Source organism: Pelecanus crispus, chromosome 9 (assembly GCF_030463565.1).
Source record: "Pelecanus crispus isolate bPelCri1 chromosome 9, bPelCri1.pri, whole genome shotgun sequence".
Classification (NCBI taxonomy): domain Eukaryota; kingdom Metazoa; phylum Chordata; class Aves; order Pelecaniformes; family Pelecanidae; genus Pelecanus; species Pelecanus crispus.
The window spans coordinates 42,849,273-42,874,109 of NC_134651.1; the positions used below are offsets into that span (position 1 = coordinate 42,849,273).

At 38.5% G+C, this 24,837-nt stretch overlaps 1 protein-coding gene across 7 annotated transcripts in view; it reads right to left on the reverse strand.

Moving 5' to 3' along the window:
* The window catches only part of DENND1A (DENN domain containing 1A), a 215,187-nt gene that overhangs the window by 92,643 nt on the left and 97,707 nt on the right, over positions 1 to 24,837 (reverse strand). For 5 of the 7 annotated variants that reach the window (XM_075716201.1, XM_075716198.1, XM_075716200.1 and 2 more), the window contains exons 9-11: positions 20,958 to 21,068; positions 13,417 to 13,517; positions 3,200 to 3,245 (exon numbers count right to left, since the gene is read on the reverse strand). In XM_075716201.1, the coding sequence (XP_075572316.1) occupies positions 3,200 to 3,245; positions 13,417 to 13,517; positions 20,958 to 21,068 (258 nt within the window). The remainder of the gene's footprint in view (positions 1 to 3,199; positions 3,246 to 13,416; positions 13,518 to 20,957; positions 21,069 to 24,837) is intronic. The other 2 variants (XM_075716202.1, XM_075716203.1) reach the window with 2 other exon arrangements.

A 24,837-nucleotide genomic window follows, 5' to 3' on the forward strand; every position in this document is an offset into this window, starting at 1 on the left:
GCTCCAGCCTTGCTTATCCAACAGCTTATAAACTTTTAGCCTTCTTTGAAGTCACTTTATGGATTGCTAAATGGAAATCTTATAAAGAATGACTAACTAGGTGATGATAGAAAAGCTGAAAAATAAGAGCACAAAACACAGCTCTATAGTTTCGACCAAGATTTTCCCTCGTAAATCAGTTGGAGCCCTCTGACCTATAACAGGAGATTATCTTATCTCACTGGAGAACATTTCAGTCACAGCAAATTAGATTTAACAGTCAATGGATATGCTTGATATTTTAATCATAAGAAAAATTTGTCATTTTCCATTAAAATAGCCGCTCCTTCTACAGAGACCCTGTGTAACATGGGAAACTGAAACTAACTTTAAGATACGCAATGGTTTGGGGGGAAAAAAAAAACCCACAACTTTTGAGGTGAGAGAGAGGTTGTATTTTGTTTAAAACCATTAACATTTCTGCTATATTTCTTCCTGAGGCCCTATTCCAAAATAGGGACAGCAAAACCCCACAGAAACACTAAAGCTAGAAAATTATTTTTCTTCCTACATTCCAAATTCACCCTCCTCTTTACACCCCAGCTTTCTCTGCGCAAGTTTAAGCTTCCACTAACATTTACGCAACAATGACAAATTCTGCAGTTGGAGCTGCTGGAGCAGAACCGAGCGCCTCTGTGTAACTGCAATTACTCCCATGGGGCTCTACAGTAGATAAAGAGTCCACCTGTCTTAACCTGAATAGAAGACTGGGGAATTAATCCCTTATCCTGAAAGTAGACCACGTGGATTAACAAAGCACTTTTAAAGATCTACTTGCTGAAATTTCAGCACCTAAAGAAAAACGAATACTGAATAATGGCGCTAGTTTTTAGTTGCAGTTTGTAAAATTATTTTGATATGGAAAAATTAATACATTGTATTTTTAAAAATACACCACTGCTAGATCATGAGAGAAAAATTGCTGTTGCTACTAAGTTGTTATTCTAACAAATCAAACACACAATTTTATACCTACATATGAAGAAAAGGACAAAGAGAGTAAGCCTTCAGCATCAAAAAACAGGCAAAGAGGTAAACTAGTAATTGTCTAGCTCATTTGACAAATGTCACCTTCCCTTTGCCCAAGGCACAGAGAAATTATGCAGTACTTGCCAACAAACAGACACCATAGCCCACTGTGTGATTTTATTTTATTTTTCAATGGAAAAAGCACAGTTAGCTGGAAGACGTCTTTCTATCGGGAAGTATTCAATTTATCCTTAAGAGCAGAGGGAGGAGAGAAGACAGTTTGTTTTATTTATTTAATTTATTTCATAAGGCACTTTGAATAACTGTACTTTGCCAAAGTGTGTCTGTGTTCCAGAATCTCTGGCTATTCAAAAGCCATACTGGATTTAGTACTAAACAGATTTTTTCACAAGTTACTAAAATGGATGAAAATTGGCTTCTCCAAGAACAACTCCTTTTTTTGAGTTTTTACAGATGGAGTTTGGAAGGCCTACAGAGCCCTGCAGTCTGAAAAACTGAGACAAAGGAAGAGGTAATGGGTTTATGTAGCGAGGCAGGAGTGAGACATCATGCAAAGCAACTCCAAGGTGCAATTATTAATTTTTTTTCTATACCCCGTGCCAGACTAACCACGTAGCTCTCTGTGAGCAAAAATATTTGCGAAAGCTGACAAGTATCTGTATTGAGATATTATCCCATCCTCTGCCAGGTCTCTTCCTTCTTTTTCAAATAGATAGATGCCATAATAAGCATGCCAACGGTTACCTGGTACAGACGGGGCAGAAAGTGTCTTGATCAATATGAAAAATATATGCTAGACTATTTCTTCCTAGGTATTACTTCGCTCCTGTCTATGTGGTATTCAAGGGTAATTATCAGAAACCCCTCTAACATAAGCATACGATGTGCAAACAAATGTACATGTTGACTTTTAAAATAATTGCTTATTCACTAACATATTGTACTGCAATTCTGTACTTTATTTAGCAATATAAAGGGCATAAAAAAAAATCATCAGTACCCAGGATGGTAAGGAAAAAAAAAAAAGAAAAAAGAGGTCCTGCATATTCCATCTAGCTTCTCACGAAAAAAGTGACTTCTAAAATTACTTCATGTTAACGCTGGAAAAAGGGGGAAGTTACGTAGCATCCTAGTCTAAGTTTTAACACACAAAGACAAACGGGATCATTATTGCATACATATCCCCCAGTGAAAGAATATGTTTGATAAATATTTCCAGAGAAATTGCACATTTTTATGGACAATACAAGAACAAATATTCTAGTAATACGCATTACTTTATGTGATGTAAACCTCAGCATTGTAAATCGTTACATATCCTAAACACTAAGGCTAATTTTCCAAACACAGGTTTCTAAAACAGGGACACAATTAACTTCCAAGGGCATTTGCAGCTCCCACCAGTTCAACGCTGCCTGCTCGTTTAAGAGCCTCCAAAGAGGCAGTGCTTTCTGGGCAGGAAAAGCTCTTCCCACACGGAGCGCATACGCAGCGCTCAGACCTCCGGTGTAAAGGGGCACAATTAATAAGGACTAGGATTTTCATAGGGATCTAAATTAATAGCTTATGTTGTCCTCCAGATACTTTTGAGGAAAGTCATCAACTGTTTCACCAGCACTGGAAGCAAAAGCAAATGTGCTATTTCCACTTTTAGAGTTTTTAAAAGTCACATGAATTACTCTGAATTGTTTATATGTGAAGCTTTCTGTGAGGGCTGGTTTTCTGCCAGCTTTGTGTTAACATTAACAGCAAGTTCCTTCTTTTCAGATCTTTTGAACATTAAAAAAATTACAATCTGTCTGCAAAAGCCTAAAAGAGAACTGTAACTGTCAACATTTTGGTTTAATATCGACTCTGCCTTTGTGAATACAGAGTCAAACTAAGGCAGTATACTGATGAAATGAAGCAACAGGATGGAGAGGGGAACACAGTGCGAGCTCGTCACTGCTGAACTGCAAACAGAAAGTTTGCCCAAGGAGCACAAGGTATCAGATAAGACTCCCTTGAGATTTAACATTATCGTGTACGCTTAACTTCAATTCTCTCAGCACTCTCAAATGAACAGGATTATTTCATTTTTAAGCATATGAATGAATGTATAATTGCTTGCAGAATTTGGCTCTAAATCATAAAACTATATATAGTTTCAGAAATGGTGAGAAAGACTTACCTCCATCAAACTTAAATGTATTCCAATGAGGTAGGGCATTGGGGCACTGCAAAGAGGAAAAAAACCTAGCTTTACATTCTCGTAACACTGGATTAACACATATGACTTAGAAAATTAGCTACAGGAAAATACCAGGATACTGGATTAGATTTGGCTTAAAAAAAAAAAAAAAATATATATACACACACACACAAACCACATGTGAATAAAATTTTATTCCATATTTGAAAGACTTTTTTTACTATGCAATATCCTCTCACTACTGTAAGACTTTAATTTTTCTTGACATCAGAATTTCTAAGTAACTAAGTTAAGACAGGTACATAAGGACAGCTATTAAATATATCTATAATACTGGGGTCTCTTTAAAAAACAAACAAAATGTGTTATTACAATTTTTAAAAAAATACCCAGACCTTTTCTTTAGAAAAATAGATCCTGTTGTAGTGTTAAGTGGTTAATTTAATGTATACGTATCAGCTGGTACTACAAGTTTTAAATCCTTTCAATATGGGTCCAGACACATTTTAAATAATTTATTTTTAAGTATAAATCTCGAAATGTTTACATTTATAAAAGAACAACATAAAAATTACTTTTGAAGATTCTGATAAACTCCAGAGTTACTGGGATACACGCTGATACCATTATTCCCTTCAGAACACAAAACCTACGATACACCGAGAGGCTCTTAAGCCAAATTCGTAGCCTCAAACACCGGTGCAATACTTCTGTTACCAAACAGAATGCTAGCATTTAAGAGAAAGATTGATCTTTTCTGCCTTCTCTTCCATGACGTTAGCAAACACCAACATGGACTATATAACACAAGAACACTGAATGAAAGTTGTATCTCTGTGTATACAGTATTTCTAATATTAAGCTTATTACAGGACTCCCACTCAACTAATCAGGGAAAGCTTCTATTTGCACTGCTTATTAGAACACATCAAGGAGGATGCCAAAGCTGCTAATTGCAAATATGGCATATACTGCCTGTTAAACGGAAAGCACACAGACAGACACAACTTTTAAAATAGAGCCTCATTTCATTTTGGATACAGAAGCTCAAAGAGCTCATTTTCCATTTCAGATGAAAAAAATGAGAGAAATGTCACTGTACTGCCTCGGATTAAAATATCTTCCATATTGCTTTGATAAACTGGTGCCTACTGCTCAGTAAGAGAAGTACAGTGCTGAAAAAACTACTGCAAGACACCAAACCAGCAAAAAATCACTCTGCTTCTCATTTTCATGAGAAATGCCTTTAAAAAAAAATATTTACTGATGTGTATATTAAGATTTATCATGTTTATTACTATACCCCCTAAAACTGCTGCTCTGTTGGATGCTGTACCAAGAGGTGGAAACAGCCTCTGTATTAGACATTCTACATGAAAAAGCTTCTTTTCTTTTTGAAGACACTAAACATACATAACTCAAAAAAAAACCCCTTACAAGTTCATTTGTAGAATACTAAAGTGCGGTGTATCACATTCCATGACAACTTACCGAAGTGCCTAGGCTGGCAAGAATGCCCCTGCCCAAGCTTCACCCAATACCGCAGCTGAGATAGCCCAGAGGGACTGCTGAATCAGAAGCTAACTTGGTACAAATCCTGAAGGTTCTGCTTCCTTGGGAATTCCACAGATGAGAACCAGAACATACATCCAAGTCTTTGGATAGAAATTTTTACCATACAACATGATACACACTTATTACATATGGATTGCTGCTCAACTGAGGAGTATTTTTATTTGTCATTTTGCATGTTTTATTTGCGACAAACGGTATCTCTTTCACCCACATCTCTTCATTTCCAATGGCCACATTCCAGGAGCAAGAAAATACCCAGTAATTTTATATTCAAAGTATAAACCATTGGTTTAGCTGCCAGCTGCACAAATGCTCAACTTCCCTGCGTGCCTGGCTATGCTGCTCAAGACTCCTCCAGTATGCACTGAGATGAATGTGTTTCTAATTAAGTAGTTTCATGAACACGACAGCTTCAATCTCAAAAATACAAAGTCTGAACCTCGGCAGGAAGTCTTAAGACTGCAAATGTCTCATCTAGTGGAACCTTGGCTAATGTAATGAAAGGAAGCAGGAAGAGTGCAGTATTCCAGAAAACCAGCCATTTATTACCATGTCCAAAAGTAGAGCCTGTCACCAAGCATAGGAAAATCTGAACCTGTAAAAGTTAATTAACTATATCATGTCCATCTTTCAATCCTCTAGTTTATCAGCAAAAGAATATTAACAACAACTAAACCCTTAATACCATGCACCCCCAGTCAAATTTTAAGGAACTACAGGAAAGATATGGCTTAAGATGTATGGATCAGCTTTGGATGCAATGAATCATCTGTTCAATTTTGTAGTGAAAGACATTACATGCAAAGGCAATACAGCATATAAAACTATTACAAGGATTGCATAAAAGCTACAGTAACCTGACTTCTAGCGGTGTTTTAAAAGCTGTTATTTCTTTAAACTTGCATTACTAAACATTAAAGGACTCCAGTCAGGTGCTTAATGGGCTGTACAGTGCATACACTGGGACAGGCAGGAGAAAGCAGGAGGAACAATTTGATGCTACAGAACTACAACGAGTGGGTTTAGCATACCCACTGATAGAAAAAATAGCTCAGGTTTTGCTGATTGATATGCAAAAGGGAACTTGGAAGCAGTAGTTTGTTAGAGTATAATGTGCTAGCTTTCCAAATATTTGTGTTAGTTTTACGAATAGTTGCAGAGACTTCCGCTAGGGAATGAGGTAGAGCACAAAAGACGACATTGGGTATTTCTTTGAGAAACATTTAACATGTGGGTGAAAAACTTGATCATGGGACACTGGGACATGGCACTGGTGCACAGAATGATGAGCAGACACGGTACATGCTATGAAGGGCTCCAGAAGATGAATAGCGTGTTTGATGCAGAAGAGAAGATGGGGAAAGTCAAAGGTAAATGAAAAAGGTTGATAAAAAGATACAAAAATAATTTCTGTAAGAACTTTTTCCAACACGTATAAGCAATTGCTTGGCTTACAGAAGTCAGAGGGAAAGCGCTGCACGGTGAGAGCTTGGGCAAAGACGCCTGGAGCTATACAGACAAGAAAAGCCACATTTCAGACACGAAGCAGAAGAAACACACACCATTTAGCAATGGATTATGTCTGAAGACTAACAAAGAATTTCCCAAGCTATGGGAATATATGAAAAGAAATTAACTCAGTTTCATCCACAAAAGCCTTTGCTTGTAATGACTGGAAGACACCAAAGAGGAATGACAAATGGGAGGCACCTACAAACATCCCAGCAGAGAATCAAGGGAAACAAATGCAGGGTTTAGTTTGTGTGAAAGGTGACAGGCCTGGAGAAGAGCAGATCTGTGATGCATCGATGGAGCACTTGTTTTTCAAGGTGCATTTGTGTGAAATTTGTTTATTCAAAGCTGCTTTAAAATAACCATTACTGTTCATCACCCAAATGTGGACCTTAAAGTGTTTTCTCCATGGATAACAAAAAACAAATTAGCTCAATACCCATTTTATCAAAACGCATTTTTTTTTGTCAGAACTGACATTACTGTTCAATGACACATGAACAGCAAAGCAAAAGCAAAGATATTTTATGGATAATTCACCATGATAGCTCCTTATACTCCCAAAAGTTTAACTATGCAAACATCATAAATAACCTCAATAAAATATAGTTCTAGTAAAGAGCATAAATATTTCCAATAAAATCTACCAGAGAGATTATATTCTTCTGTCATCACTCATCAATCTGACTGAAAAGGAAACACACCTAAAAGTAAATGCTGAAGGTTCATGTCAGCCCTCCTAAATTGCTTTTATCACCATTTTTCTTTATCATGTGTTAATCATATGCCACTACTTAAATACTCAGCTACCATCCTGTACAGGGCAACATTGTGTGCCTCCTCTTCCCCATCATTCAGAGCACGCTATAATCATGGAATCATAGAGTCGTGTAGGTTGGAAAAGACCTTTAAGATGATCGAGTCCAACCGTTAACCCAGCACTGCCAAGTCCACCACCAAACCACGTCCCTAAGCCCCACAGCTACACGTCTTTTAAATACCTCCAGGGATGGGGACTCCCCCACCTCTCTGGGCAGCCTGTTCCAATGCTTGACCACTCTTTCCATGAAGAAATTTTTCCTAATTTCCAGCCTAAACCTCCCCTGGCGCAGCTTGAGCCCATTTCCTCTCGTCCTATCGCTAACTACGTGGGAGAAGAGACCAACACCCCCTCCCTGCCCCCTCCTGCCAGGAGCTGCAGAGCGATCAGGTCTCCCCTCAGCCTCCTCTTCTCCAGGCTGAACACCCCCAGCTCCCTCAGCCGCTCCCCACCAGCCCTGTGCTCCAGACCCTGCCCCAGCTCCGCTGCCCTTCTCTGGACACGCTCCAGCACCCCGATGTCTTTCTTGGAGTGAGGGGCCCAAAACTGGGCACAGCATTCCAGGTGCGGCCTCCCCAGCGCCGAGTACAGGGGGACGATCCCTGCCCTGCTCCCGCTGGCCACGCTATCCCTGACACAAGCCAGCGCTTCCTAACTGCTATTCAGGTCCCAAGACCTGAAATGCTCAAGCAGTTTTTAATATTTTATCAGGTTAGATGTGTATTTCCAAGACTTTCAAGCGAACCTCAGTAAGACACATTGCTTGTATAAACAGAAGAAACACTCCGCGCAACGTTTAATCCTTCTGGGACCCAGGACAGATTAAAGACTGCCCTTCAGACCAGCCTTCACCGACCGCTTGACACCTCATCAGTCCTGGGGCTTCTTACAACCACAACTACTAATTACTCAAAGTTGTTTGATGGCAGCCAATATCCATTAAGTGCAAAATTAAGAAGTATCAATTTCTGCTACACATATTTACTGCTTAAACAAAATGCCTGCCTAAGTCTTCTGGAACAAAGAGAAATGTTATTGCTCCTCTTGTGCTACGCTGGTTCCCAATGCAATCAGCATTATTTATAATCAAATGAGTTATATAGGTAAATATCAAATCATTAAAGTAGCAATGCAGAAGCATGAATATGGATATTGTGGACTTAATGGCTATATATTGCCCATTTATTACAGTTGCATTTTTACAATTTCTTTAATTCGTTTCCTTAGGCTAACTAGAGACCTCTTAATTATGCTCCCAAGAGGTGGGCAACTACTAATTGGAAGAGAAGCAGGTGAAATAGAGGGACATTTCCTCTTAAGTGAAAAAAACCCACCCCTAAAAAATACTGCAATTCACCAGAAAAAGTAATGTAAAACCCAAGGATCTCAAAAAGGTTCATAGTTTACAGCTACACAGGGATTTGCACCATTTTGCTTCATTGTTCCAGAAAAATTGATTAGAACACATTTACTAAGTTCATGTCTTGATATACAAATACTGACTTAATGTGTGGCTCTTTCACACCAGTAGTACTTTACTCTCTAAGGTAGTCTCCTGATTTCTCTTCAGATTGCTCATTGAAATGCAACAGAATTCAATCTGAAATTTATTGGGGTAATTGATGCAAATTAGAAACCTGACTGCATAAATTGGAACGATGTAGAAAACACACAGCTAAGAAACCAGAAGAGCAACTACAAGGGCTTTTAGTGAGTACACAGATGTACCAGGCTAAATCGAAATGCCTACCAAGAGGCTCATGACGAAGGAATCATTGTTTGCCAAGCAGCAGGAGTACTCGCCCTCCAGTTACCCCCTCCACCTACTTAAAGGAGCATATTGAACTATATGCATATTTAGAAAACAGGAGAAAGGGAGTTAAAAAAAAAAAAAAACCTCCGGGAGAAACGGAAAACTGCACCAATAGAAACGTTTGTTCTGCAGCTGTGCCAGGGTGCTCTAAGAAGGTGGCTCTCGGAATATATTAATGTTGGCTGCTAAGCAGCCTATCTAATATAAAAGACTGTTTTAATCACCCTAGAAAATATACTGTTGCTTCTGGTAAAAGCCCACAGAATAACCCGAGTGACAATGCTCGGGGACTTAGAGAACGTACTAAGCTGTGTTACCAGGTCAGCAAAGACAGGTTTTTCTTACAGGCTAATTTTAAACACAGACACTGAGAGCAAAAAGGAAGAAAACAGACACGGTGGGAGTGTTTTTTATGCTACATGAAAAACAAACTGGAAGAAATAGTGAGGAAAATTAATAGACTGTTTCTTTCACATCAAGAAATGTTTAAATTCCCAAAAACAAAATAGATGGACAAGATCTGGCCAAATTTAAGTAGTTGTATGTGCTTGGCTACCGATGCTTGGTGGCAGTATCTCATTAACCAGTACTTTTGGCACCTCCTGGATGTACTTTTTTTTTTTTTTAAAAAAAAAGACACAAAACCAAAAAACACTACAAAAAAAACCCCAAACAACCAAACAAAAAACCCCCCAAACCCAGCAGTGCTTCATATGTTTTCTCTGTTGTTCTGTATTCAAAGGAACAAGCACTTGTGCATTAAGGTGTGAAATCTAATGATAGGATTCCCACCAATTTCTAGTCTCCTTCACCCAAAATCTTTCCCTGGAGTGGAAATATATCAAAGAATGGTACCTAATTAAAAAAATCAAAATAAAGGACAGCACTCTTCCCCTTGCTTCTCCCTCCCTCCCCCGCCCCCGCCCTCAATTAATCTGAATGCTAGGGATCAGATGACTGAAGTCATTCCAGATACACGTACACGGTACTACACCACTACTATTGGCTCAGCATCCCTAGTACAAAGAGCAAGTGTATCAAGAACAAACATTTTGAAGATATAGGCTTTTGGCATTTTCAATTCTGTGGCTAGGTACGTGAATGAGGAATGCAGGTGAACATAAATATTAAGTTTAAAAAAATCCTTTCTAGAGGGAAATGGGAAGAAAATTACCCTCCTCCTGCATTCTAAGTTAAAAAAAATAGCAAAGAGCAAACTGAAAAAATGAGAAACCACAGTGTTTTGAAAATACTTGTTGTAAAATGTCAATAAAGGACAAAATGCTATAGAAAAAACTTGAGTTTTAACAATGTCAGTGAAACAGATTCATATTGAGCATCTTTGTGGTAGAGTTGCCATTCACTTACAACAACACCCAATCACCCACCTTCTCCTGCCTGGCTCAGGACAGCAAACTCTCCACGCTGAGCCTGACGTTTCCCTTACGTGAAGTTGGCCAAAGGGATCTTCATGTGGCAGGGGAGAGTTAGTTATTCTACCCGTTCGCTCACTGCAAAAAGAGCTGTTCTACCTTTTTGTAGCTTTGGAACGATCCAACAGTTGTTGTGCCCCCTTCCCTCCCCAGGAAGCACAACAAATTTCCAATTTCATAACCATGCAGCTGTCAGGATATCAGTCATACACAGAAGTCTCCTTTGTACGAAAAGTTTCCACTGCAGCTCAAACGATTAAAAGCAAATAATCACAGGTGGAATACACTTTTTGCAAAAGCTTACAAAGATCACAAGTAATACAGCCTATATACCCTTCCGTCATTTTCAAAAGAGCGGGAGAAGGTTCAAAAGCATCATACAGCACAGTCAATAAATGGACAAAGTCAACTGAACAAACATGATCTTTTGTATTCATAAGAACTGAAGAATTCTCATTACTTTAAGTTCTGTTTCCATTTCAGCTCTTTAAAATTCTTATTTCACATTTGCAAAAGAAATAAACAGGCAATAACTAAAATTAAATTGAACTCTCATTGTAAATAATCTCAGGTCATTTCCCTTAAGAGGCAGACACCAACTAGCAACAATAGCACCTTAAAGCAGAGAGCACGGGGCTGATTTCTCAGTCCTCCTAGGCAAAAATGACGTCTCTACGTTCACATGGTTATAAAATAGATGGGCTCTATTTTGAGAAATATATTTATGGCACATAAATTGTTGCTAAATTGACTTATTCAAACAATTACAGTGTGTGTAGCTACCTCTCCAATTAAAGTTCATATCTGGCTAAGGTAATCAGTTGTTGTATTTGTGAGCACGCAATTACAATCTGCCCAATAATTATACATTTTTAAATCATACTTTTCACACACTAGCTGGCTCATTCGTTATATGGACAGGGTGTTACGCCATGAAAGAATTCATTCAGTAGAGCTCAATGACTTGTGTCTTTATTTCCTTGGGTACACTGCCCAAGTGTTTGCTTTTTGCACACTTCTGCTCCCAACTGCGGGATCTGGACTTAGCCCCTTTTAACATGTCTTTGTCAGAAAGTCGATGAATACCTAATCTTCAAACCCAGCATAAAAGCCTCTTGTGGTCCACATCCTTGTCCTGAAAACTCCTAGCAGCATGTACCTGAAGAAAAAGCTGGCAGCAGCAGCCTTCATGTGTTAATTACACATGCGAAGCCCATTATGCAGAGAAAGGGCACCTGCTGGCAGTGCAAATGACTGGAATCTGCCCTTCCTGTGCAGTGAGTAAATTGAAGGTTCATTTCTACAGGAGATAATAGTTTTTAGATTCCGTTCCGTGTATCCTCGACATAGGCACATACTTAACATTTAAATCATCTGCAGAGGAACGAGCTTCCTTTAAATCTACATGTTTCAGTTCCTAGCACTTCACTTAAAAATGCTAGTTATCCCGGCTGGTTCCTTACTCTCACTTAAATGCAGAGAAAACGTCACACAGAATGCTATCGCTCTTAAAAAAACCCAGCCAGCCTCCACACTAAGGGCCACGCTCAAAATATGGTATCGTATGACACAGTAAGCTTAAGTTTGTTTTTTTCTGAGAAGGGCTTTTTAAAATGCTAGGGGGCAGAGGGAGGCTGCTTCTGTGTTTTCAAATCATTCCCAAAAGCGCACGAAGCGCCGCGCTCCCACAAACGTTTCTGCTACGCAGGGAGACGCGCAAGGCCAGCCAGGAGACCCTGCCTGTAGAGACAAGGGCACCGAGCGCCTCAGCCTTTTCGGCGTCCTTCAGCACCCGACTGCGTGACCACGCAGCAGCAGGTCCACGTTTCCCTTGTGCCTTCCTCTTACTTCCAAGCCTGTAGAAGCCTCCGTTAGCCTTCACATCCTTCAGTCTGACTCCAGCCAAGCCTTGGCCTTACTACTTCCATCGCTGCACGCCCAGGCAACAATTCCATTAGCTCTCTGACAGGGCCTGAAAGTTTCACTTCTCTAGGAAGCCTAAGCTAAGGCCGCTCGTTCCGGGCAAACGTCACCTCCCTGCTACGAATGCAGAGGGAAGAAAAAAAAAAAAATAAAGGACAAATCACACAAACTGAACGTGGGAAGCAGCGACTAACAGCTGAGCAACTAAAAGCAGCAGCTTTTTAAACTTCCTCTTAGTTAATTACTCGGAGTGCTCGTCCACCACTCCTGCGCACGGCGAACAGGAGAGATGACGGTATGGCTGATTAGGCGAAGCCGTTTGACTTCGCACTAGAAAAGAAAGTAAAAACTGAGAGACTGCTTGAGGGAACTGCAGACAGACTTCTGAACTATCAACCACAGAGTCCAAGACACTCGCCTAAGGACACGCTACTCTGGAGACCCCGACAGCGAACGAGGAGGCTCCTTAGGGCACCTGGCCAGTGTGGAACCATAGAGTAGGTTGGAAGGAACCTCAGGAGGGCAACTGGTCCAAGCTCCTGGTCAAAACAGGGCCAGCTTTGTCGTTAGATGAGGCTGCTCGTGGGCTGTGCCAAAATTCGTCACATCATGATAATGAGTGTTTTTCTGAAAGGTTTATATTCATTCCCCTAAATAAGGTCAATATCATGTTCTAAACACACGCTGACAATAAAAGATCAACGGAGGAAAACAAATAGCTTTCCCTCACCCTCAACAGAAGTTCAGGAGAGCAGAAAAATGACAATATCTTCTCCCCTGTATCCTCTACTGTTGGAGTCTTAATTCAAATTTTAACGTTTAACACAGATATGCTGAAAACAGATTTTAATTACACAATATCTAAGTTGCAGCATTCCATAGTAACCACTCATCAGAATATTTCAACATACCGATAGACGATTATATCTTGCCATGAAAATAATTTTTTTTTACTTACTAGGTTGATTGCTTCCTTAATACGTCTATATATTTTTAGAGCAACAGTTGCATCATAAGAGGACTTAAGACTTACTACACAGAAATGTGAAAACTGTTGTGAATCTAAGTTATATATTTACATATATATAATATATATACACACACATATATATAGCCTTACCAGCAGTAGTCCAATAGATGTGGGGGCAGAACAGGAATGTAAACATGCTGCCAGAACATCGGGTAGAGCATAGCTGCAGACCCATGAATGCAGGCAGTTAACTGAAAAACACATATTAAAACAGGATCATAAATAAGACAAAAACCAAGCTTAAAAAGGTAAAGTTAGAAGAAAAAAAGTAAAGAATCAATTCTGTTTTCATGTCAACATGCTTTCTTACAAAACATACAGTGCTCTTGTTAAAAGAAAGGGTATTGGTGGGTGAAGCATGGCTGGTTTACGGTGGTTGTCATTCGGCTGACTTTGTAAACAGCTGAGAACACGATTCATTCAACAAACACAACCTGAAAAGAACACCCAGTGTTCTATAAAGCAACAGAAACATGGAAATGAAAACACAAAGGGAACTAAGAAACAGTAAAAGCAAATCCCCCAATCCTGGTAATTACCATCCATTAAATATCATAAAACTGCATTGAAATTATAACACAAACTGAAAAAAATATTTGAGCTCAGGAATATACAACATGAGTGGCATACGTTTCTCAAGAATATATCATACTAAACTCAGTGATTAAATTTTTATTAAGGGGGGTTTTATGTAATTGCCCTTCACCAATTCATTTGTTCCATTGAATTTCTCAGTTATATTTTTAAAAACTCATTCAGAATAGTTTTGATGTTGGCAGGTACTGAATGAAAAAGCACAAATAGAAAACGCAAGTGCCAGTCAAGCCATGGGGAGAATCCTCACGGAGCTTTGGAGGAAATTACGTCTCTCAATCCTATTTGAAACGATAATTAATAATTTGGAAAAGAAAATAAGCAAGATATTTGTCACATTCACTAAGGATATTAAAATGGAGTAGGTGGTAATCCTCAATAAGGAAATCTCAGCAAAAGCTATAGTCAAAATGCCATAAGAAGAGGATATGAACACACACACACACTTGGGAAAACAGAAACTAAATTAATAAATCAGAACACTCATACAAATAGACACATCCATGGAAAAGACTAAGAGGTGACAGGCAATTGCATCCACCTGACAGTGTTTTGCAGTTTAGAGTGTCTTTTAATCTTAAATTGATACCCATCACAAGTATTACAATGTGTTTCACTTGAGAGACACGTTTTGAAAACAATACTCGACAACAGCCCACCAGTTAGTTGAAGGTGCGATGAAATCAAGCACAAAATGCTTGTCTGGACAATAGGAAGGAGGGAGAACTCTGCTCACAAATACTGAAAAGACAGATTCTAAAGGACTGAGGTCCTTGTGGTGGCCTAAAGTTGTGCGAGATGAAACTAAGCGGAGACAAATCATGCCATTAATCCTAATTCAGTTAGATGTGGTGTAACCTTAAAAAAAAGTAGATGACCCTCATTATTATAAAACTCAGACTACTGAATTACATACCACTTCGTAGGGAACCCACGCCTGGCAAAGAAAACGGTCTAGATGAGCTAATACAGTCTCTTAAGGCTCCATGTCAGGCAAAATCAGCTACAACTCTGGATGAAGTTTGGCTTATGTTCAACGCAAAAGCCTTTATGTAATTCCAACACAATTTCTGTAAATAACAGAACCTGGCTTTCTGATTAAAATGCAGGTCATTAGGCAAGAAGGTCGAAGACAGGCACATATTTTACATGTTATTTTTAGGCCTCTGAACAATACAGATCTGGATAAGCAATAAGAACGCACCAAGGAACACGGATTTTTTGGGAGAATTACTGTGGTTCTCTGCAGTGTGCTTTGGATAAGAACCACGGTGAGGTATCAGCTTCACAAGCAGGTGTTCTTCAAAAGCAGAAAGTGACTACAAAGATGAATCGAAATACACTTTGCAATTTACAGCTCAAATAGACACAGGTTTTTTTAAATCGTTCAGAACTTAAGAGCTGGTATGCAGAGTATAAACCCATACAGCACTTAAATGATAAAAATTTCAGACATAAAACCCTGCAAGTTGAAAAGCCAGAATTTTAAACTATACCCCATACCTAGCTGAGAGATATTGTTATTGTGGCTAAAATATATGAATAATCTGTTTAATAATATCTTTGAGTTCCAATCATCCCTATCACCTAATCAAGGAAAACCTAAGAAAAAGAATGGCCTACTAAGCCAGATCAAAAATCCCTTGTCTCCCAGTATTCTGTCCAACACTGGTCAACACAAATTACTAAAACCACTGATCAATACATTCATCGATAAAACTGGTATTTTCCATTTTCTCCATCCCCACCAGCTTACAGCTCACACTTCATGTGCCAATGAATTCAAATAAACACATTGAAAAGGGCTGCCCCGTCTCTTCATTTTGAGCTATTCCCTCACAGTTTTAATAGGCACTCTTGAGTTTTGAGCATTTTCAGACAATAAATAAATAAAAAAATCATCTCCTACTTCTCTTCTCAGGACCACACGATTTTCAATATTTCTATCAAGTTCCCTGCCTCCTTAGTATCTTTACCAGGCTGAGTGAAGAGGTCTAGTTTACGCTGCTTTCCCTAACTGAGAGATTATTCTGTATATTTGCTTGTTCTTGTTACCCTTCTCTGTACTTTTCACTGTTTTATTTTACCATTTTTATTTGGAGTAGATAAGAACTTGTGCAATATTCACAATGCGGGCAAGCCATGAACATATCTAGTGGCATCGTGCCCTCTTTTTTGTTCTCTGCTCCCTTCATAATAATTTCTTGGCTTCTAAGCCTTCAACTGAGTAATAAGCTGGCATTTTCATAGATCGATCTCTCTCTTTTTAAAAAAACCTCCAGTATCTCTTTCTGAGTGGTAATAATTACTTCAGTTATTCAGACCATGATTGCTTACATGGTTAGGAGCATTTTCTCCCATAAGCATTATTTCTTATTTATCCGTGCTATGCAACAAAATGACTGCCACAACATTTTCTCCCCTTCTTACAAATTGTTTTTCATGAGGATATTGAACAAGCTCCAGAATAGAGCACTGTTGCACTGCTTAGCAACTTCCAGGATTAGGAAAACTGACAATTTTTCTCACCCTTTTTCCCTCAAACTTTTAGCCAGTTGTTTACCTTCAAGAGGATCAAACTTTCCTATGCCACAAAAATTTATTTAATAGCTTTGAAGAATTCAACATTGTTCAATCTTACCTAGATTTTTAAAGACTTTTAAGATTTGAGGCACGGATTTCTTTTGCAACGGTCGTATTTATTCCTCCCATGAAAGCCCCGCAGTCACTCCTCACCTTAGCACTGCTTGATTCGGCAGTGTCATAACAAGAGGCTCCACAAAGCTCAAAAGCCTGCCAGTGCTGATACCGTGTTTCCCTAAGTGCGAATATGCAAGAATTTAAACTAGATCTGAACCACTGTCCTAAGGAAATAGCGTCTTTGGAAGCAGACAGTGAACAGCAAGTATTTGAACAAGTAGCTGTTCAGTCTTTCTCAAGAAGAAAGCTCTTTATTAGCAGGTGAACATTATCTTACGGTCCATATGGGATAGAAATGTTAGGATACTAACGAAATCAAAAGTTAGAAGTTCCAAAATCTTGAACTTATTCTATATTTATGACTCACGAAACACCAAAGATTTATCCCTCTGCCATTATATTTCAACTTAGCTTTACATTATTCCTACTGGAGAAGATGCTCCTCTCTCACAGATTAGATGAAAGGCATAGCCCAGTTCCAAAATATGCAGCAGAAAAAGAAAGCATGCTTTCCCGATGTTATTTTCTTCTACATTCCTAAATCCTTTATGTTTTCTGTTTCTGTTCTCCAAATCAAAAAGATGTCTGGAAAAAATACCGTTTAAAAATTTAATTCTTATTTAAAAATGGCTTCTATGAGGATCAAATGGATTATTTCCTGGCATTATTATATAACATGGTTGCCACTGCAGAGGGGTGAACTCAGTAATCCAAGGAGGCCCTTCCAAGCCCCCCTCCCACTGGTTTTAAACCTCAGCAAGAAAAGATTAAACAGACATAATGCTTAACACTGCAGACATCTGAGCAGAACCTGTCACTTATTTTTGAGATGTACTCCCACCTTGCTATCTGGCGTGAATTCAAATAACATACTACCATGAGTAAGCACCAGTACTGTCCTTCAACTCTGCCAAGAGAAGGGCTCATAAAAAAGAAATAGCATATTTGCTGGAGACCTCACCTGATTAGCGATTGCCATACAGAAAACAAGCACTTAGTAACAAGGCAGCCTGAGAAATGCCCAACTGTCAAAACTATAGGAATCCAGCATTTTGAAATAAGATTAGTTCCACTACCTCAGCTTCCTGCAGCTGTTGCTAGAGAATGTACAAAGGAGCTATGTAAGAAAGACACCGATTCACTAATTCGCTTTTCGCAGTTTTCTATTTAATACTCTAAAAGCCTTCTGTGAGCAAATTAAATCAATGGGATTTTGTCATCTACATAAAAATTATAAACTGATGTTGAATTACAACAGGCCATTTTCCAGTGCATTTTACTCTTTCTCTCCTGATGCAGGTACACCGCACCATTTTACAGATGCAGTACATGCCTACAAATGTGCAATATATACTGGAAAAAATGACCACTTTTTGAGCATTTGCAAGATCATTTTTCTGCATTACTCGGGGCTAAAAATAAAGTAGAAAGCTTAAGACTGAGCTCCATAAGAATTCAGCAGCGAAAGCAGGGCTGTTGCAAAGGCTGCGTATGAAGGTCAAGACCTACCCCGGCAGGTTTGAAGGACAGCAGCAGAGCTCTGGGGAAGGAAGAGCCTGTACATTTAGAGCAGCAGCGGTAAGACTGCTGTAGAACAAGAACTGTGCAAGCTCGTAGCTATGTTGCATCACAAGGACATTTGGTGAAAGGTATTAATCACATGTTGTCTTTTCCTAAGGACCACCGTTTCTTACCCTCAGAGCCCTGAGGCATGTCAGAAACCAAGCAGGGAGCAAGAGGTTGCGTATCAGAGCTTTCCGGGACGTGGAAGAAGTGACACGGCAAGCTCTCAGCTCCCAGGAACAAAAGAGTATCCATGTCAGAATGGTATTTTTTGCTTTGTACTAACACTGTAACAACAGAAAAATTACGTAAAGAAATTCACCTCAGTGCGATGGAGCCAAAAGGAAACACCACAGACATTCACAAGTTTAAGTCTTTTCAGAGTCATCAGGCTTTGCGTAAGCCACCCTTCCGAAACGAGAGACACCCTGCTGCTGCCCGTGCCACAAGCAGTCAGCGCACCGCGTCGCGGCAGGGCCGCGGGGACAAGCAGTGACGGAAGAGAGGACGCTGCGTGCTCGAGAGCTCTCCTGCCTCATTCAGCATGCCCCCGCCCGCAGGCGGCCTTCTGCCAAGCACACGCTTTCATGCATTTTGGTTCATATTTGGCTTCTCAGGAGTAGTTAGATCACAGAATACGTAAAGAAATTTAACGTGAATAATTGCTTTAACATTTTGAGAAATTATTTGAGTTTTCTTTTGTAGGAAAAAAAAAAAAGAAAAAAATCCAAGAAAACAGCAACAAATCTTCCATCGGTTCAGTACACATGGTTTATAAAATAGCTAATAAACACAGCCTCATTCAGTTATCTCTAAATCTTATTCTACTTAACTATATTAAGGATATTTCAAATCAAAATTTGAATTTGATATTGTATATTATAACACAGAATTCATTCCACCATAGAAGACTTTCTATCCAGGACTGTTAAGTATGAAGTATGCCATGTCTCTCAAAGTTAAAAGAAATTAACTGCAAATAGGTCCCTTCCACTTTTTTGTTAAAACCCTAAAAAATAAAAACAAAGAAACCAATCCCCCTCACCACCACACCACCCTCACTTTACTTTGAGAATTCTCGGTTTGGTACGTTTCCAGTTACAAGGTCTTGGCTTCCGCTGAGCACAGTTTGAAATAAAATAATGCAGCTTGTTCCTACTGCTGGAACATGCAGAGCAGAGCGTGCAGGCAAGGAAGCGCTGGCTCTGGCCCAACACTTCAAACCTGTCTTACACTGTCACTCCAATCTTGGAGCAGTTTATATATAAAGTTGTAAGATAAGAACACACAGTATGAATACCCCTCCCTATCGAAGAACCAGACATGCTTTTATCTTGGACAGAGGCAAAAGGCAGAGAAATAGCAGAAAGATAGGAAAGAAAACACAACCCTACTTGTGAAATGGCTCATTAAGGAAGGCAAAGTGACAGGTAAGTAATTCCTCTTCCCAGGCTCTGTCACAAAGGGAGAGATTAAACCAACCAACCACACAAATTTTGAAATGCTTTGGATAGCCGTTCTCTTCTTTCCTCCTCTCTGATAATTTACTATTCTTTTCATTCTTTAGGATTCTCAAATAAACACCTCTCTCTCTCAGTTTATTCAATTATCAGGCCTGGATGTATTTTGCTTATTTTAGAAGGGAGGACATAAAACACACAGCAGATACAAAAGTTAAGACTTTACATGTTTTCTATGATATTAAACTTCATAATACTTAAATTCTTTCGGTTAAATGCAGGATTGATTGTAAACATTTAATAATTATTAATACATCCATGAGATTAACTCTCCCCGTTTCACTTACCTTTCAAAATGATATTTAATAGTTATTCTGAGATTAAGTATGAAGTCTAACACTCTCATTTTTCTGCCCTGTATCAACAGACCATTCTAACGTGATTTTATGTATATCGTTTCAGCCGTCCATAGTATTTACAATTCCATGAAGCAGTTTTAATCTCAAACACAAAGTAGGTCATGGTCATACAATAAGAGACTAGTTAATACCATAAAAAATGGAAACGGGAGCTTGTATTTTAGAAAGGATTGCTCAAGCACTTAGTCCATAGCACTAGAAAGCAAAATTAGTTAAACCATCTTATGCTCATCATTCATAAAGGAAAGCAATCAATACCCATTTACAGAGCAAACAGAATGAAAATTTAACATTTTCTTTTATAAAGAAAATCACAACCTTATTGACTGACAAACCTTGAAATGCATAACACAAAACTTTGACTAAACCAAGCTGTGCGCTTGTTTTGATGTCCAGCCGTTCTTAGAAGAGAGTACTCTAGAGTATTCAGTAGCTTTCATCTCCCAGACCCTTGATGGAGCCTAAGTAGCATTAAGACTACACCTTATCAAACAAAACTGCAAAAACGTGGATTGTCAATGGATTTTAGCCCACTCCTTCGGTCCATCCAGAGCAGGTCACTGGAACATCCATTTGACACTACCACTTATCTAATTTTTTTTTTTTTTCCTGTCAAATAAATTATGAAAAAGGGACTTTGCTACGGCATAAATGTTTGTACATTTATGTACCAAACAACCCCAAGAATTCCTGTATCCAAAAAAAACCTTTTTCATTTGAACATTAGAGGCCAACAGAAGTTCAGTAAAATCATTGCATAGAACCACAGAATTGAGTTGAAGTGCACAGCTGAGTTTGGAAGGGGGACCTAGACATCATCAGATCATTTCCTGTATATGACTGTCATTTTTAAAAAAATACTGTGAATAGAAGAATTATTCTGCATTTTACTTACAGTGCTCAGCTTACTACAACAAATGAGGATGCGGCGTTCATACAGCATACTGGCATAGAGATGCAGCATGTTGTTGACATCAACTGCTACAAAATACTCTGTCAGATTTCTCTGGGAAGAGAGAAAATAATTTTTGATTCATGATATTACAAAAAAAAAGTGTCCTTAACAAAAAAAAAAAAAAAACAAAAACAAAAAAAAAAACCAACCAAATTTCATCCTCCTATTATGCTACATCCAGTACGTAGCTTAACGAAAGCAAGCAGTATGTCATCTTATGTCAGCGTACTTTCTAATTGCAGTATCTTTCCCCTAACTTTTGGGGAGCTAGGTCTTGGAATAATAAAATTGATGATGTTTCACATACAGCTTCTTAAATACAAGATACTTCTCTGAGAAAAAAATACGTTCTGTCACTTTTATGGAAACTTCAAAGCTGCCTGATAAAGTACCAAAAAAATCGCACAACCCATGAATAAAACCAGGGTTTTTAGTGGACAATTCGAATATGACAAATTCAAATGTAAGCTCAGTCTATGCTAGAATGGTTCCGATAATTAGAAATACACATGGGCATTTAAGACACAAGCTAAAACCAGTTACACGAGTTGTCTGAACTCCTCACTTCATGCACTCAGACACATGCTCCCCCTTGGTGGAAGACAAAAAGCGTTTCCTTGGGCAGCTGGGGAAACTGAGGAGGGAGACAGAGAATTCTCGCTCTCCGACAATTCCAGTGGATGCCCATCTCTGATGAAGAGGTGGAATTCAAACATCCAATTTTACTTGAGTGATCAGTATGTTTGTGTAGTATAAAGAAAATGAATTGCAGTAGAATTTTGTAAGCAAAGCACATTTGCAATCTGCCTTTAAAGTATTGATAGAAAGACCAAGACACAAGTAACACCGCCGAAACTTTACATATACACTTCCCAGGCCACACAAGCTGCTTCCTTGCTTTTGCTGCTCAGAATATGAAAAAGTACCTATGTAAAAATCATTGTAAATAACTGAAATTCAAAAAAGAAAACAGAGCAAGCTGCACAAGAGGCTATGGCCACTTCATCCCGCACATCATCCCATCAGCCAGCAACATTATCCATTCATCATAACCAATCTAATTGCCCTGTGCACATGCTGTAGTGGCATGAATCATGCATCATTTACTAAATAATTAAGATGTCTTCTAACAAACAGCAGAATGTGATCCTAAGATCTTTACTAGATCAAAACTAGAAAGCCACCCTGCAGGTAACTTGATCAAAATGTATTATCTTATCAGGGGCTTTTATAGTGCAAGGCAAAGAAAAAAGGATTTCTGTTTGTAGAGGATATTTTCACTTCTTAAAACACAAAAATTAAAAAAATGGGGGGTGGTGGAAGAAAAGGTAATGCACCCAAAAATGCTGAATTAGGGAATTTGTTTCCAAATAGCGTCTTACAGATATGAAAGGGTTGCTACATGATAAAGATGGTCTTATACAAAAAGCACATGTGAGAGCAAAATTAGATTAGTCATGAATTCAAGTGCAATCTTAATCATCGTTAAATAAAAAAGTGCAGAAAAGCAAAAAGCAAATACGATTTAGAAACTTAAAGAAGCTCAACAAAGCCTATTAGCACTTGTGACAGATCCAAAGATAACTCTAAAACCACCAATACTTGGCCTGAGAAGTCTGCCAAGATGCTTCATACTGTGCAAAAATATGTTCCACAGCTTGCCATCCAAACACAAAGAACTAAAGAAAAATTAAGCATTGTATTTGGAAGACTTTTGTACCACTATCTAGATAGAGAAAAACTAAGCTCATTATGGTTAGCTTCAAACATGTTAATATAAAACAATCATTCAGGTCTTTGTTACAGAAAAGCTATAGCCACAGACAGGTATATTCAAAGAAGGGGGAAAAAAAAAAGCCAACACATTTTGCCAAAAACCTATTAAACTATCATGTACTTTTTCTATATTTCTCATCCCATCTGTGCTGATTAGCATGATATTTTTGTCTAAACATAAGCTGTCTTCTCTACGGCTCTTCTTCCCCCTCTCACCCATCTTTCCACGACGCCAAAACACAGTGCATGACGACACAATTACTGCAAATAGTGTGAATTAAAAGAATTTGTAAGTACCACTGAACTCCCTTTGATGCCACCCAAGGTAGGGGCATGGCAAAAGGAGCCCATAATCCCCACACTCTGCGCGATGGTGCAGATCTGCACGCGCACGGATGTGTTCAGAAGGCAACGGCATCCACTAGCGAGAGGAAAACAGGCACGGGGACTTGATTTGCAATTATTCTTTCATCAAGTTTATCGTAGCGAAATACTGGCTTTGACACACAAATGTACCTTCAGATGGAAGAATTTGTAAGGTTTTAGTCTTCTCTGCTCTCAGAAATTTGCCAATGACACCTGCGAAGCATGTGGGCTGTATGGTAATGTATTGATACTAAGGAAATTCACGTGTTAGCTCTAAGTTTTATTTATAAGAAAGCTGTCATCTTTGAAGATGAAATTGGGACTTACACATGTATTTTGAAAGACATGTCTCGTAAGTGACAAAACCATGAATGAGTTAAATAAATACAAATGAAAGCGTTCCAATTTGCAGTATAATTGCTGTGTATTTTGTTTCCTAGGACTTAAGCCTTTCTTGGGAGAGTAAAAAGTGGGATTTTCAAAATAAAATATGGGAACAGGTATCCCCACTCCTCTCAAACCTCAGTAAGAGTGCTACAAAATTCCCTTATGCTCCTTTGAAAGTTCATTCCTAGATCAATCATCTATTTGATCATTTGCTGTCTAATATCAGTAAATGCACATGCACGCCGACTTTTGAGATAAAAAGAAAAAATCATGTACTTCTCTTCCTCCATCATCTAATGAAGAATTTCTCACTGAAGGAACAAAGCAATGAGCTCTCTCCTCTGCAAAGAGTGCAGCTCAAACACAGTAACATGGATTATAGTTCACATATTTTACTCTGCTCTTGAACAGCTTCATTTACAAGACTTCAGGAAATTTCCTGTTAGGTCAACAGAACTGAGTCAGGTTTCCTTCTCCACCCTCCTATTGGAAATCCCTCATCTTATTTTGCAGTTTGTTTCCTTTGAAATATCTCACATTCAAAAACTAACATGGGTTAGGTAATCTGGTATGCAGCTAGCACTCTTTTATAATGCCATGCTGGTGTTTGGGAGAACAAAATAATGAAGACAATACATGTTATCAAATGGTGTAAATACAGAAATAAAAGGGGGGGCGGGGATTTTAAGAAAAACAGGTAGCAAAAGACATACGTTATAATGAGTGAAAAATCAGGTATGTTGAAATATAGGACTGAAGGATACAAAAATACAGCAGAACATCATCACCAAGAAAATGTCATCATTTCACACTGCTAACTTACCTGATTTCTGAAACAACAGATACTACTAGGAAATTTAGTCTTGCACTGTATTTCCAGCAATGAACCCTATTTATTTCTGAAGTCACAATGCATTTACAAATGTTTCATATAACTTAAATCTTTTGAAAAAGCGAATGCTTAGCTGTTACATAAAAGTGTCCATGCTAAATGTTTTTGTGACTCATTCAACATATTGATCTGACACAACATCAGAGGATTCCAAGAAGTTTGTTAACATTCCAAATAGAGTTCTGCACAGCTCTCCATTAATCATTACATACAACTTCAAAGTTTGGCGCTACTAAAGCTTTTGCTAATATGGGTTTTAAAATGTAATTACTGGTAAGATATGTAGAATTTTGAATAAATCAGGCCAATTGATTAAAATCCATGAAGATTTATGCTCATTTAATGTACTATTATTCCCTAATATGCTCCAATTCTACATGAGAGTTGCATTAACAGATA